Source organism: Pararge aegeria, chromosome 20, assembly GCF_905163445.1.
Source record: "Pararge aegeria chromosome 20, ilParAegt1.1, whole genome shotgun sequence".
NCBI lineage: Eukaryota > Metazoa > Arthropoda > Insecta > Lepidoptera > Nymphalidae > Pararge > Pararge aegeria.
Window position 1 is genome coordinate 12,072,429 of NC_053199.1, and position 16,877 is coordinate 12,089,305.

At 35.8% G+C, this 16,877-nt stretch overlaps 1 protein-coding gene across 2 annotated transcripts; it reads right to left on the reverse strand.

The window, feature by feature from the left end:
- Positions 1 to 570: 570 nt before the first annotated feature.
- LOC120632500 lies at positions 571 to 16,277 on the reverse strand. 2 transcript variants are annotated; one of them, XM_039902309.1, is made up of 14 exons: positions 16,054 to 16,277; positions 15,859 to 15,971; positions 15,025 to 15,170; positions 14,158 to 14,339; positions 13,117 to 13,184; positions 12,789 to 12,951; positions 10,976 to 11,166; positions 10,145 to 10,231; positions 8,641 to 9,145; positions 7,810 to 8,015; positions 6,951 to 7,085; positions 6,458 to 6,484; positions 5,094 to 5,253; positions 571 to 3,269 (listed from the first exon to the last, which is right to left on the reverse strand). In XM_039902309.1, exons 1-14 carry the CDS (start codon positions 16,121 to 16,123, stop codon positions 3,181 to 3,183), a joined length of 2,142 nt encoding a protein of 713 aa, XP_039758243.1. In that variant the 5' UTR covers positions 16,124 to 16,277; the 3' UTR covers positions 571 to 3,180. The 2 variants fall into 2 exon arrangements, with proteins under 2 accessions (XP_039758243.1, XP_039758244.1); XM_039902310.1 differs by lacking the exon at positions 6,458 to 6,484.
- Positions 16,278 to 16,877: the final 600 nt, after the last annotated feature.

A 16,877-nucleotide genomic window follows, 5' to 3' on the forward strand; every position in this document is an offset into this window, starting at 1 on the left:
TGTATGCATACATCAACTAATATAACAAAGAGATCACATTAGATGAATTATTTTGTTTTTACTATTAGGTTGTGTAAATAAAAAGATATTTTGAAAGGAAAATTTTTGTATTTGTTTTTTTTTCACTAATGATGTTCAAACAAATAAGGTATAAAAATAACTAAGAACTCCTCACAAACCATATTTATATTCATGCACGATGACTATCCTAAAATGCAAATCTAAAAACATTAATCACTATATGAACCATGAAAATATACTCTTCTCTAAATATCACTGAACACAGATCACTTCTAGTTCAAGTTAATTGAAATCTAAACAAATTGAAAAATAAAACTCTTCCAGCTGCAAAAAATAACTGAGTGCACAAAGCTATTACAAACTAAATAAGTGTTACATGACTTGAAATAATAAACATCAATGTTTTTTTTAAAAGAATGGATAAATAATATCATGTTTTAAATTATTGCTTTGCTTTGTGCTGATGTTTGTTAACAAAAACATTATGAATTATCTAAAATAAATTTAACACATCCCCATATAGGAAAAAAGCTTAAAAATATAATATTGATTAAATTGTGATTAAAACATAACTCAGTTCTTGATAAAAAAAAATTAAAATAAAAACTACTTTGTTGATTACAATGCAACATTATAAGTTCATAAAATTTAATAATACAGTTACGTAATATAAAATCGCGAAAAACGTATCAAAAGTATTCAGTGCAGGTGTAAACGAATCTCTTTGCCTACAATTAGAAACAACATAAAAAGATCAAAGTTATATCAACAGCATAACAATCAACTGGTAAATGTATATTTTACCAAGTCATACCATGCCAAGCCAAACTAGCCGCAGTTAAATACTAAATCGGTGTTTATTTGGGTATATCAAAATTAGATCAAATAAATTTTTAGTGAATTTATTTTTATTCTTATACAAAATATGGAACAATTTACTTTTTTATTGCCTAGGTGAAGTACACGTTAGCTTGACTACTACTATGGCATAATTATTTAGAGCTATGGTAAACAGTATGTATTTATTACTGAGTACTCGCACACCCAAAACATGAAATCGTAATGACATTCGGTTTATCGCATCTCCTGATAATGGCTGTGTGTGCAGATCTTCTAATAATAGTGTTTTTTTTTTTTTTTTTTAAGCAATGCTAAGAATTTGAAAAAAAAAAATGAAAATCAATAAATTGCAGAAAATAATAAAATGTTTATGGCATTTAATATAATAACAATTTAATAACCGTAATGAGTATTATTGTTTATCTTAGTAACAAAATACATACTTGTTAAATTCTTTTCATAACCTCCATGGCTCTATTGCATATCCTGGTTGTGGCAGACTTTTTTTTAAATGTGTAACAATAATAACGTTTCTTTCAAGTCTATATCTTATTACAATTATGATATAATTAGATAATGTCACAGCATTAAACGGCCCCGTCCTATTGTCATAGTCAACTATTCAACTAGCTTGGATACTCTGGGTGTTCTATTTATATTGATCAAGAATTTACAATAAATATAATGCTTGAAGCATGCACAAATTCTATAATGAATTGGTACTATGAGGCATTAAAATGTACTTTTATAGTCTTTCTAATAAAGTTGTGCAGTATAACACAAGTTTACAAACAACAGGAAATATGCAATCTTTCAGTTTTATGCTGGTCGCACATTATGCATTATTATATTTTACTGCCTTGTTGGTCTAGTGGTTAACTACAACGTATGGTGTATTTTCTGTTACAGAATTTTCAATACCAGCTCATAATTAGGTAATTGGCTTTGTCAACCCCCGTGCTGCGGAGAGCACGTTAATATGTCAGTCCTGTCAGTCATGTCGGTTATCATTTACTTGTGTTAATAGTCGCTAAAGCCCACCAACCCGCATTGGAGTTGCGTGGCGGGTCTATGCTCAGAAACATTCCCGAGACTCCTTAGAGAAGAGGCATGTGATACGTAATTATATTTCAGTAATGAAAAATGCATTCCTTGTAATGTGCGATCAGCAAAACACCTACATTTCGATTTATTACATATTATTTATTATACAAAATAATACCAGATATGAAATGAAGATACTGGAACAATTTATATTCTATCACAATATTTCAGACTTTTTAAATGTATATTAAAGTAAATCATAATCAGTAGGAAACCAGATTAAGGCTACGTCACAATGGTAACCTGTTTGTCGCGCGTTCTAACATTCCTGTAAGGCGTGCCAAGAGATAATTATCTCTCCCCATTACTCGTATTTTTCTACTCGATAGACGAGATAATGGGTAGACATAAACTTGTCTTGGCACATGCTAGCGCCACTGATTATTAGTGGAAACACGCGGTTATAGTTTCCTGCAGTAGACCAGTACATAAGTAACGCGAGGTCATGCTAAAAATAAATGTACAAATAAATATGACAAATTCGAAACATTATTTTGGAACGAAGATGATGTACGTTAGAAAGCTAAAAATAACGCTATTAATGGATGGGCAAAATATATATAAAAACGCGCGACCAATACAGTACCATCTGACATAACGTACTGGACACGGGACTCGCGACGCGGCCGGCGAAGCGAATCTAACGAATGAAATTGTATGAAAACATAAAAACGGTCCGAGTAAAGCGATCGTCGGCGCGGCCACCCATACATTTATTCATATCGCGTGTGAATTTGCTGTCCCGTGGCCGGCACGTAAGCCTTAACTCAGGTTTGAAGACAATCTAGAATCTTTTGTTCTGTTTGTTCAAATCCTGTTACACTTTCCAGAAAGTGCGTAATTAGATATTTTAAATGGTAATAAAAATAAAAACAATGAGTCCTCCTGCAAATCTCAATAATGAGAGATAAAAATGAACTCCTTTATGATAAGTACAGTAAAAATATTTGTAACATTAACTGCTTGGTGAAAAAAAATAATATACAGTTATCACAGGTGGAGAACAATGACGAGAAACAAATATATATTTTTAAATTAATACACAACTCAAGCAAAAATCTAAAAACTCCCAAACGCAAGATCAAAACCGCTTCCGTGACGGCGTTTACTTTTGCGACCTGCGTGAAGACGCAGGGTAAGACTCTGCGGTTCTGCCTTCGCTTCAGAATTATAAACGGGAAGACTCTAGCAGGTTAATAATCTTAAGTAGCTATATTAAAGCAGAAGCATATCGGCCGGGGGGATCCCGAGGATTTCTTCGTAATTTAAATCATCATCGTCGTCATCTAAGAACATGTCATCATCTATAAACAATTAAAAAAAAACAAATATTGGTAATGGCACGGCAGCAGGACTCAAAATACGTATAATATCGGGTGGATATGACCTTCACTAGACGGAGTGTTATGCCCAGCTGAGGGTCGTAAATAGAATGACCGGATCCGTTCAGTTTTAGCTGTGTGTTACTAGATCATACAGAGAGTCAATTCTGATGGTGCGAGTACCTATCAGCGTGTTCAATCGCTACATAAATAGCTATTACATTTTTATAAATTTAAAATGCATATAAAAATTTTCGGAACCGACATGATTTGAACCTGCGACACTGGCAATCGCAAAAAAATAAATTTTTATATACATTTTAAATTTATAAAATTATAATTCCTTCAAGTGTAGGTACAAACCCTAATAAAAATTAACAAATTATAGCTATTACAGTCCATTGTTGGACTAAAGGCCATTCCCAATGGGAGAATAGATTTTAGTAATAGCAAAGAGAAAAGAGGATGTCGCATCGTATGAAAAAGAGGAGCCAATGTGACGACTGTATTCTATTATGCATTGAATTAAGAAAATACAGTCTTATTCATTCAATATAGTATGCAGTGCATTGTGTCCAAAAACAGTGAAAACGCCCCGCGCACGTCTCACTTTACACCCGCGGATTGCTAGCTCACAATTTTTGTCCCATTTCATGGTGAACGCTTACAGTGGCGTGCACTTCATACATGAACAAAAGCACTGCCTACCCTAAAATTTATTTATAACTCGTATAGGAGAATTTTTGCCGTTTATGCAATTTCCCTGCTGTATGCATACATGCATACCCTGGTAAGAAACCCAGCACACGCAACTGAACGCTTAGAACATTAAGGTATAATAATTACTGTCAACTGCTAAATAGTATGCAGGGACAGGGAGTGGTTTTTGATGCTTCAATATAAGTCGTTGTTTATTTATGTTCTTAATTATGTGCTGCTTTGCCTGCACCATATGACAGTTTAATAATAACTAATAGCGCTATATCTTGTACGATAGTATTTAACCATTCGTGTGCGTGTTCTATTCAATACCCTACAAATGTATTGAGTAGAACACGCAGACGCACACGCACACACGCACAAACACGGTTATTATAATATTACTTCAATACAAACCGTTGCCCGCGTTCTAAAGTTCGCGTTTATAACGTATCTAAGGTAAACATACCGGTTACGTTAGATACGTTTGGTTTCCTGCGATAAAAGTAGCCTATGTTTACACTCCATCCTTTCAACTAACTCTTTGCTAAAAATCAAGTTGAGTGATAGCTTGGTAAGGGCGCGAAGAAAGGACGTATAGACATAAAAGCAAACAAAAACGAATAAAATATTAGTTAGGATAAAGGGTTCTAACTTACGTTTTTTTTTTGTTTTACCTTCCCTCGAGCCCTATCCAAGCCACCAAGTAACTCAATATTTGGCGAAGTGTTAGTTAATATAATATATAGTAGGAAGGAGAGTAGCATGTAGTTTTTTCACCACGGTAGGCATAAAGCAGAAAGATGGCGTAAAATAGAAAAATCCTACTTATAAACGAGTTATAGGAGCAATGTTGGCAGTTCTTTTGTGCATGTATGAAGTGAACGCCACTGGTAGCAAGGACACCTTTTTATTCCAGGAAAAAAATACATTTCTATTAAAGGCCCTTGCATATAATAGAAAATGGACTTTAAACGAAAATCAAAATCGGTTCATCCGTTCGAGAGCTACGATGCCACAGACACACACACACACACACACACACGCACACACACACGTAAAACTTATAAAACCCCGTCGTTTTTGAGTCGTGGGTTAAAAAAGTACCTCCGGCGAGGAAGTCGTCGAAATCCTCGTGGTCGTAGATGTCATCGAAAGAGCCTTCGGAACTCTCGTCGTACAGGCGGTCAACGAAGTCTGCCCGCAGGTGGGGATTGCTGCGGTCCTCGCACAAGTTCAGCGTCAGAAACTTGTGGGTATCGTACTCCTGTCGGTTTTTTTAAATAAATATAAATAAAAAGTTATATACTTTATCTTCTTATGGAACGCGAGTATTTTGACGGCCGATTGGCACAGTGGGCAGCGCTTCTGAGTCAGGGCCGTGGGTTCGATTCCCACAACTGGAAATATGTTTATATGATGTTTCTCAGTGTCTGGGTATTATATCTGTATATTATAAGTATTTATGCATATTATGCATAAAAATATTCACCAGTCATCCTACTACCCATTACACAAGCTACTCTTCTGTTTGATGTGATTTATATTTTTTTCCATCCTTATCCCCCACACCAGACAGATCTTGGGCAATGTGCCCTCTTCGCACGTTTCTTCGTCTTTACAATGAGTAATTGTTAAGTAAACAATTAATCATTGTAAAGTCAATTTCTCGGTTTCGCAGTGAAACGTAGTAATGCAATGTAGGGTAAATTGGCGAAAATCTGTTTGGTGCGGAGTATAAGGATTGAAGAAATTATTATTTACACCATACAGATTCTCCTGCTTTTCGCGGAGTATAGCAAATTAAGCTTAATTTTCATAATATATCATGGATTTCCGCAAAGTAACGCCTGCTTCTAGCGCTGAGATGCACGTATTTTTCGGTTGGGTGGTAACTAGACACGGCCGGATCCCCCACCCGACCACCAGACCAGAGAAAAACTATTAAATTCAAAAATCTTCTACCGGGAATCAAACACGAGACCTCCATATTAAAACCACAGCGCTCACCGCTGCGCTATCCCTAGCCGTATCAATAAAGCCAGTTTTTTCAAAATCATAGTTATAACATGTACTACTCGGAAGTGTGCCTTCTTACAACAAAAAACCCATGACTTCAGTACAGGGCTAGCACGGGCGGGAAAAAACTATAAGTCTTTTGTAGATAGTTCCGAAATCCACGGTCTTGAGCCGCTCCCAGAGACTCGTTTGATGTCGTCTGCCCACCTCGTTCGGGGCCGACAAACGCTGCGTTTACCGGTCCGTGGTCGCCATTCCAGTAGAAATGTGCATATAAATACTTCGATCAACAATACTTCCGGTACTTTCGTAAACATACAAAAATGTAGGTAATACGTTATATGTATCTACTTAATCATTAAAAAATCAATATACAAATCCCTTCGAGTGATGACGAGTGAATGTTTGAAATGACTTTTTGCGCGAAACGCTGCTGTCACCATTTAACGTACCGGGACTGTCGGAGTTCGCCAGTTGAGCTGCAAAGACAATATTATTTATTTTATTGCGAGTAATTTTTACTCAACTACATTAGTACCAGCGTTATTCTCCATCCTTATAGGTACGATATATGTATATACAGCTGTCGCCAAGGTCGTCATACCAGTCAATAACAAAGCCCGCCAGTGAGGGTTACTAGAGTAGCAGGATAAGTCAAAGGTTTAGTTCCGTAGCTCCTAAAGAGAATGGTCTGTGCCCAGCAAAAGAGAATTTACATGCCACTACAAACTCGATAACGACTCCTCGATTGCGAGCGAGCACTTTTTGTACGCGAACCGATGGAAGTTGGGTCCCGAGGTGCTGGAATGGTGACCTCGCACCGGTAATTGCAGCGTTGTTAGACCCCCGACGAGTTAGGGTTACAAAAGACCTATGTCCAGCGCTGAACGTGTATTGGTTGTCATGATGATAATATACTAAGGCGAAAGCTATACAATGACTGACCTGCGGGCCGTCTATAAGGGCGGCGGCGGTGGCGGCGAGGCACAACGTGATGGGGCGTGGCCGTGTTCGTAGCGCATCGTTCGCAGCCACGATCACTTCTCCCCCCAAGTTGTCGCAACCGCAGGCGTCGATCTCCTGCGAAAAAACAATTGAAGACAGAAAAATAAGCGTTAACTTGAATTTTATTAACTTTGATTCAACAATAGTTATTCATGCAACTGTGTATAATAAGGGTTATTAAAATACGAATGTGGGTTTATCAAACTTGGCGAAGCAGAGTGTTTTAATTATTTAGTTTTTAAAATTATTACTGTTTTCTACTGAGTGTCCTCTGAGAGATTTCGAAATAAATCAAAATGACGGCCGGTCATAGGCAACGGTCCATAAATAATCTTCAAACTCCTTTGATCCTACTAATATTATATAAATGTGAAAGTGTGGATGTTTGTTACTCAATCACGCAAAAACAGCTGAACGGATTTGGATGAAATTTGGCATGCATCAGCCTTTGACATAGAAAAGAACATAGGCTACGTTTTATCCCGGGAAATAAGATAGTTTCCGCGGGAATAAAAAACATTAATCACGCGAACGAAGTCGCAGGTATCAGCTAGTAAGAGAAAAATGTAAGCAGTAAAAACTATTGAGTTTAACATTAAGACAAATAAAAGAGTTATTTTATTTCCTCCATCAAGTAAAAACTTAACATTTAAAAAAAAATTAAATTATATTATTTCTAATTAGAAAAGAGCTGATGAAAGGAGAATACAGTCACTGTATGTCGTCAGTGACACAAGATGCGACAGTCGCGCTATTGAACTTAAACATGAGTCTCCGTGTAAGTGTCACTGTGCAATACCTCAAGCAGGTGGCAGGAGGCGAGAACAGCACTGAAGGGTGAAGCGGAGAGCGTAGGGTTACCCCGCGCAGTTAGTGACACAAGACGCGACAATCGCGTCACTGAACTTAATCCAGAGTCGCTCAGCGCGGCTAAGTATGACACGTCGAGAGATGTCAGCGACGAACAACCAGTACACACGGCTGTCAAGCCTTCGTCACCCACACCTGTTAAATGTAAACATAGTAAATTAAACCCCTTCAAGGGCTTCAAGATTCAAACAGGTCAAACCCACTGCTGGGCCCAGGCCTCCACAACTGAGTGATAAAATTGTGTGAAAACATGTAATTCTATCAGAGTCACTTATAAAGTGTTCTTACATGTATATTACATTATTGTAAGGCGATAGTGATAGCTACATTCGTTAAGTCTTAACCTTTCAAGAGAGGGATGGCGAAATTGTACAAGTAAGCTTTAAGTAAGTAACCTTTTTACCCACTTTATAATGTTTGGGTTAGAAAATAACAATTAGTGTTACAAATCGAAGAAAGACAATTTGATTTAGTATTATAAATATTTATAATAATGTTTATAATAATATCCCCTTCAATGGGTAGTTGAAATATAGACGAAATTTCGTTTCAGTGAAAATGCAAGAAACAACATTTAAAGCCATTACTTCAGGTCTTTAAATAAAACAATGAAATTATAGGGGAAATCGTTAAGTCTTCGCGGGATAGATATATGTAAGACATGATATACAAGTGCAGCGGATGAGCCGAAATACACAATAATTATATATTAGTATGGATATGGATTTTAAGTATAAAATAAATGTAGATGAGATCTCACCGGGGTGTTGAAAGCTCTTTCTGGAATTACAGCTCGATATATTCAGCGATTCAAGTTTCGAACAAGACTGCGCCACAGTTTTCAACACAGCATTAGTGATGTAGATGTTTCTACTTATGTTTAAGATTTTCAATTCTGTCAGGCAGGCCAAAGATTTGCAGAAAGCTTCGTTCCCCATGGGTGTGAGGCATAATTCCACAGATGTGTATTCACTGAGTGACAGTTCCTGGAGCTTTGTCAACTTGCTCAGTATTAAAGGGATCATTTTCCACATTGTGACAGGACATACGTCCAATTTTAGTGTGGTAAGGCTGGGGAGACTGTCCAGTGCCGCGCTTAAGACGGTGCCTTGAAGACTGTAACAGTTATAGAATTCTAAAGAGGAAAGTTTCGGTGGATTGGAGCCCGTAAGGAATAGACCTGTTACATGTGTATTGTTTGCAACCGTCAAACTTTCTATACAGGAGTCTTTTTTCACCAGATGGACCAAACTTGAGTCTGTGAGCTGTAAGTGAAATAGATAAAATTCAAAATTAAAAATCCCCGACTTTCAGAATATTATGTCTCTTATTCTATTAGTCAAGACCTTTCCGAATAAAACAATTTACTTCGCCATTTTGTGGTGGCGGCCATCTTGGATTTGAAATTAAACATATTCGTAGCATTCTACTAGTAAAGCCCTTTCATTTGATATCTGTATTGAGGGAGTTGTGAAGAAAATATGTAATTCGCCGTTTTGTGACGGCGGCCATCTTGAACCGATTTTCATTAAACTCCTCGACAAAAGAATCCTCCCGACAATTCAAACATTTCAAACGAAAAAAAACGAATTATCTGCTGTAAGTTAAACTCGTATGTCTACGCAAGTGCGCTTATTTGCTAATCTTGCGTCATCCGTCCTGCGCAACCATAGCGCACGCACTAACGCATGGAATAATTGTATAGGTTTATTATCGGTTATTTTATGCACTACTGCATTCTCACTATGTGTGTGTGTCAAAACTATCATCCTAAATTTGACAAAGCATAATAACCGACTACTTGAAATAAAAAAAAAGAATTTTACATGGTCCATCCATTTAAGAATTGAAACTGTCAATTCCCCCTTCCTTGATTAACACTTTAAAAATATATTCATAGCTCTGATGACCTTCCCTTGATTTGTTTCTAATGTCACCATGTTGATATTAGTATACTAAACGCCAAAAACGGCCGACTGGCGCAGTGGGCAGCGACCCTGCTTTCTGAGTCCATAGCCGTGGGTTCGATTCCCACAACTGGAACATGTTTGTGTGATGAACATGAATGTTTTTCAGTGTCTGGGTGTTTATCTGTATATTATAAGTATTTATGTATATTATGCATAAAATTATTCATTAGTCATCTTAGTACCCATAACACAAGCTACGCTTACTTTGGGGCTAGATGGTGATGTGGGTATTGTCGTAGTATATTTATTTATAAAAAAAAAAAAAGTTCAATGTAAATTTATAAAAAAAGTTACCTTGTTACATGATACAAATGACAGAGTTTTGAGATTTTTACATCCATAAATCAACGGATTCCAGTTTTTCGTATGCATGCCAACTACCTGTTGGGAAAAAAACCAATTGTTAAGATCATGTTTACTTATACTTCGTTTGCTTAAATAGTTTTTCCCGCTTTGAAAGCGGCCGCCGGCTCATGTCGGAAGGTACTGTTAACCCATAGGTAGGTATATAGGCCTCCAAAGTAGCATGTGCGCGGTACCGCAAATACTACTACTACTGGTAGGCTCAAAACCTTCTGCATTGGAGTAGCCTGGAGTGTCTAAGCTTTAATACCTCTTTTAAATGAGAGAGGATGTATTTTCTCTTAACAGGCTGAGGATGAATTAATGAAAATAATAAAAGCTGTAGTAGTAAAAAAACATGAGAGACATGAGCAGAATATGGGTGCAAAGAGGCTTGAGCAGAATATGAGTGTAAAGAGACATAAGATGAACAAAACAAATGAGTATGAAAAAAAAGAGCTGATCACGAGTGAAAAGTTACAAGAGCAGAACATGAGTATAGAGAAATGAACTGAACATAAGTATAGAGTGTGAACATGAGTGTGCAGAAATGTTTGGAACTCAATCACGACGGAACGACTAACGAATCTCAACACGCCAGAACGACTGACGGATCTGGATAATGTACGTTTCCCGAGGGTCTACTTTTTAACTTTTCACCACAAAACAATAAATGCTTTTAGAGGTATTTCGGGAGTAAGAGAATAACATACGCATGCACTTTAAAATTTACACGCTAACAAAACCGCGGACAAAAACTAGTATGAGTATAAGAAAGCTGACCTTGAGCTCCTCAAGGTTCGGGCAGAACTTGCCGACGGTGTGCGCGGTGCGGTCGTTGAGTGCAGACCAGTGGTGATCTATATGTAGGCGCAGCAGCGAATTACCAAGCCTCAATAGCACGCGTCGCAGCACCGCCGTCGTTAACGTCACCGGCACGTGCTGCCACCACGATGTCTTGAACATGCGAATGCCTGCAACCCATCAAACACCTGAATACCTGATTAGCTGTAGCGTTAGTAGATTTGCTCGCTCGCAATCGAGGAGCCCTTTTCTTAGGAGGACTCAATGTCACTCATTTTACAGTCGCAAATTCTGTACTTCGGATTTTTGTTTATCAAACTTTGGCAAAAGCCCGAGTTAAAGAATACAATTCTTTAATTTCACCGCAAATTTGATAACAATAAGGTTAATTTTACTACGACGTTCAAGTATTTCCATACTCATAACGACTCCGATTGCGAGCTAGCAAATCTTGAACTACTGAATAAAGTCAAGATATAAGCTCTCTCGCCCAAGCTTAGGGTCACAAAATTAAAAAAACAAAAGAAGAGATTTTTTGCAGTTAGAGAATTTGCTCTCAAGCGTACTTAAACATGAAATTTGAGGCATTTCATAAATACTTAAAGTAAAAACCTTACTTAAAAAGGTAAAGTTGTGAACTTTATAAAGTATGAAAAAAAGTAATTGGTAACTACTTGGATACTAAGTATTGATTTTTTTTGTGCATTATTACCAAAATAAGATTAAAATCCTGAGATTTGATAGTGCCAAATAGTTTTTTAAATAAGGTTATATTCTCCCAATAAATTTAAAAAAGGGCTAAACTCAAATAAATAAAAGTAGAGTTTTTTAACTTATTCTTACCTATTAAATTTATTTACTTAAACACAAAAGCTAACTAGGCAACAATATTTTTAATCTTAATCAAAGACAAAATGGTAGTAATATTTTCGGGATATTTCCGGATAAAGTAAAGCAACCACATCCTGTCTCTTTGATTCATGTAAGAGGGAAAGAGGTAGTTTGAATGTTGTTAAGTTCTATGAAATTTGATCAATTTGAATGACAGTGTGTGTGCAGTTTGACCCGTTTGTGTGTGTTTACAACTTCATGCGAAGTTTTTTTTGAACTGTCTCGTTATTTCAAACGATTTTTTTAGGCAATATGTAGGTTGTATGCTACTTTAGAGCTTTCTTACACGATTTTGGTGCTAGAAATTAGGCTAGCTACAAAATAATTATAAATATTTATGTATATTATTCATAAAAATATTCATCAGTTATCTTAGTACCCATAACACAAGCTACGCTTACTTTGGGACTGGATGGCGGTGTGTGTATTGTCGTAGTATATTTATTTATTTAATTATAAAAGCCGAAAAAGCTGGGCTAGATGATTAGATAAGCAACGCTGTCAAGTAGTTAAGCAGAATAATAATTTAAGTAGGGTTCCAGTAGGGGTCTCTTTAAGGACCGCTTCTGTTCCTCACTTACATTAATTGAAAATTTGATCGCTATATACCAATAATGCCATTCAATTGAAAAACCCTCCAATACCTTATAATTGGAGCGTATTGCTAATAAAATACATCACTCATTATTGAAATAAATCAAAGAGATGCTTGATGCTAAAATCTCGTTTTAGTTGCTAGCTTAGCAATATTGCAGTATACAGTTCACATATCTTGAGAATGCTCTAGTATTGGAGCGAAACATGCATATTTAATGCATTGCAGAAAATCTGTGTAGAACTGTTTATAAGAAATATTAAGTAGCACCATAACTTTTAACTTACACCTATGTTATATACTCACTCTGTAAATATTCTTGAACCATATTCTGCCAACTTTTGCTGACTCTTTCAGATCTGATAAGATCCCTAATAGGAACATAGGTGAGAATGTGTGACAAACAATCATTGTTGAGAATATCCAGCATATTGTATGGTTGGTTGAGATCATCATCCACATCTTTGTTCTAGAAAAACAACAATTTAAATTAGTTCAAAATTATTTTTTTTTATTGAAAAGACATCATTATCATTATCATTATTACCGGCCCACTACAGGGCATGGGTCTCCTCTCAGAATAGTTTTTTTTTTTTATAATATGTAGTGTTAGTGATGCATATTGTTTACGTACAGCTTCTTCATTTGCGTTGACACTGTTTTCTGCTTCAACTGATTCTGACAATTCTCCTGCATTATTACCTAAAACAAAAATTAAATGAACAAAGTGTTTTATTGCTTCTAACAAACAATTAATAAATACTAATTGTTCTCTGGGATGACAGGAATTTGCAGATTTGAGTCTGGATATAATTATGTGAAATATTAGCTGGGTGACCCGCGGTGAATAAGTCTGTACACATATATTATGTGTATATTAATTTTTTTCTAACTTGTCCATATAAATAAAATCTTTTCATTACTTTTTAGTGGTGTGGTGTGTTTAAAAATAGAAAAAGTTTCTTTAAATTAATAAAAAGATTCTCTCTGTATAAATGTCTTATTTTTTATCATTTTGAAAACATACTTCACAATAAAAAACAATGAATGGATTGTTCACAGAATAATACAAGTAAATATAATTCTACATGAATGATTGACAAACATGCATATGTCAATACATTCTCACAGACTTTCATGTCTTCACCATCCGAAGGATAGGATAATATTATTACAATATATGATCAAGCAGTAGGAATAATAAAAACCGTTCAAATAAGAAAAGCAGCAGCTAGGCTAAAACCTGACATGCATTGTCCAATTTAAAATCCACCTCTATCTGAATCTATTTGAAATAATCTCCCAAAGATTTATATTATCCCTGATTGATACTTACTAAAAAGATAAAGCTACATAAACAATTATCATTCACTTGATTTTGACAGATTTCTAATTAAATGAGCACAGTGATCAACTGAAATGTCATCAATGTCAATCATCATTAATAGCCAGTAAATCAGGCCTCTCCGAACTGGAAGGTTTGCCCATAATCACCAGGCTGGGTTCACAGGTTGGTAGTTGTAGCACAGGGGATCCTGCTGCTGCCTGCCTGCTGTTTTCCATTGTATTCCCTTAGTCAACTTGTACAACACCTGCAGTAAGATAACTGTATTCCTCTCTGCCGTCACCACAAGGCACTACACACCTTTTTAAATATATAAAAATAGTAACTCACTATCCTGTTGACCTCTGTCCCAACTAGGCGTACTACTGCCTTCATCTTCTCTGCGACTTTGCAGCGGCTTCCAGTTAATACTACCATCAGGATCTTCAGATGGTTGGTGCCAACTGTCAGCCGGTGATATTTTAAGACTCCGACCTCTTAGCGTCTTCTCATGGAGTGGTGCTTGGAGAGCTCTAGAACATATGAAGTTATTCAAAAAATACAAACCAATTATTAAAATACTTTTGTTGATGACAACAGTACTATGAACAAAAGACCAACATCTCAATCTTGGATATTCGATACAGACGGATACTCCATCGGTCACAGTGATAGGAAAAATGCCAGCAACATAGAAGAAAGAAAAAGACCCAGCTGCCTTAGCCCAATATGTTGGTCAGACCAGATAAGAAATGCAGTCACTTGTAGGGCTATTCACGAGGCCATCATACATGTGTATTATGCAAATAAAGATCTATCTACCTATTAATGCAAAGGGAGTGTTATATCATTGGAACCAAAATTTTTAAATGTGAGGCAACAATAGGAAGGAGAATTGATGACAAGCTGTGATAGTAATTTACACAAAGTACTTTTGTATAATTCACTAGAATCAAGTTGTTATACTTTCTGTCATAAGTGTGGCATCAGTACCTGAGACTGGTTTGGAAATGTTGCTTTGCGTGCTATTTTATGCTTAAATCAACCCTTACTAAAGGATTTCATTTCAGATACCAATACCAAATATTAATGAGTTGAAGAAAATATTTACGAAAAAAATACTTAAATTGATTTTGTTCTCAGAATGTAGTTTACTTACCAGAATGAAAAAATACCCATATATTTTAAAAAGCATATATAAATATAAATTTGACTCACTTATGAGCATCGGCTGGATTACTAAACGTAACAAAGGCATATGTTGGTGTTGGGATCCTGTTAGGGCCCTTGTCCCCCATCCTTAGCCAGCAGCTTTTAATAAACCCGTATTGAGCAAACACTCCAAATAGCTCTGTTCTGGTAGTCTGCAACAGTCAACATTATCCATGAAATTGATGGCAAAAGTATCTCAAAATAACTAACTAACTAACTAACTAACAACACCTGACAAAATGTCATGTTTTTGTAGCTTGAAAAACCACCACAATGATAATTGGTGATTAAACAAATTCAGCACTCAGCATTGACAAATATTCTGACTTTTACATTAATTTCTGTGGTGTTTATTTTCTTTTTTTATAACAAATTCTTCCTTATAGATTCTCATCTCCTCTTATCCATATGATATATGCATACCTACGTACACATCTACTGTTATTTTATACTGATTAAAATGTAGCCGCCTTTTTTAAAGATTTTTAGGCAGGAATATTTAATAATAATATCACTATAGGTATCTAGGCCCCTACAAAATTTTACATTTGTAATAAAACTAATTGAAATAAATATTTAAAAATAAGAGGAACTTTTCAACATTCAAAATTGCCAATGAAGAAGATTCTACCTCTTAAAATGTGACAAATAACTCAAACTTCATTTTAAATTCATTACTTCCTAATCTAATTCACTGCAATCAATAACAGCTGACTGTTTGAAAACAAAGATGTATTGATAAGTAACACATGAAATGAATAACAGCTGTCTGTATGCAAACAAAGGCCATGTGCTGGGAAGATCGATAATCTTCAGCTAGATATCGTCATAATCCATTACCTTAGGTGGCAAGTTAGACACATACAGCTTCCTGATTGGTATTCCATCCTCAGTGTGTGTAGGAATAGTTCTGAGACCGAATGGTGTTACTGTTAGATTTGTAGTTATCGCATCTGAAAACAACGAAGCGAATAATAAATTGTATAATTAAAAAGTACTACTAATGGTACTCTTAGGATGCGCAAAATTACATACAAAGTTCTTGACGGACAATGTGAAAGACTCCTGGATTATGATATCCTTCATCTTCGTCGTCGAAAAACATGGCCTACAAAAATTATATTTAGGACGGTTATAATATCTGGCAGTAGCAGCGACTAATATTTAAACATTATAGGTTTAGAACACAGAGAATTTGGAGTAAATACTCGACATACATTGAAATTGAAAATCAGAAATTGTTAAAAGTACTCTGTGCAACGTACAATCACCCTGAGTGATCGCCACAGAGTTAATGCTATAACAATAGTAAACAAACCTGTGATAACCAAAGAGGATATAAACGGTTTTCTTTTTTAATCCCCGACGCATAATCGTGGACGTGGACGTCTATAAGTTTGACGCGTCAATGTGTGTGTGAGACCGTGGCATCGTATATCTCAAACGGATGAACCGATTTTGATTTTATTTTGTTTAAGGTGAATTAGTTGGAACTCTAAATTGTTCTTAGCTACGAGGGGAGGTCCAAAAGTTCGTGGAATGGAAGGGTTTGAAATAAAATGAAACAACAAAACTATTTTCAATAGAATCACCCTGAAGTTGAATACATTTATTAGATCATAATACATTTATAATTAATTTTTCTAAACCGTCGTAAAAATATTTTTTATCTTTTGCCGAAAATTAGCCAAAATTGCCTCCTTTACATAATTGTCGTCGGAAAATTTCCTTCCCTTAGCTCTTTTTTAAGCTAAAATGTAATATTTAAACTTATCTTAGTTGTAAGCTAAACTGTAATATTTTTTTGAAAGGCCTTATAGGACTTGGATCCATAGCCGTAAAATAAATTAAAAAAAGAA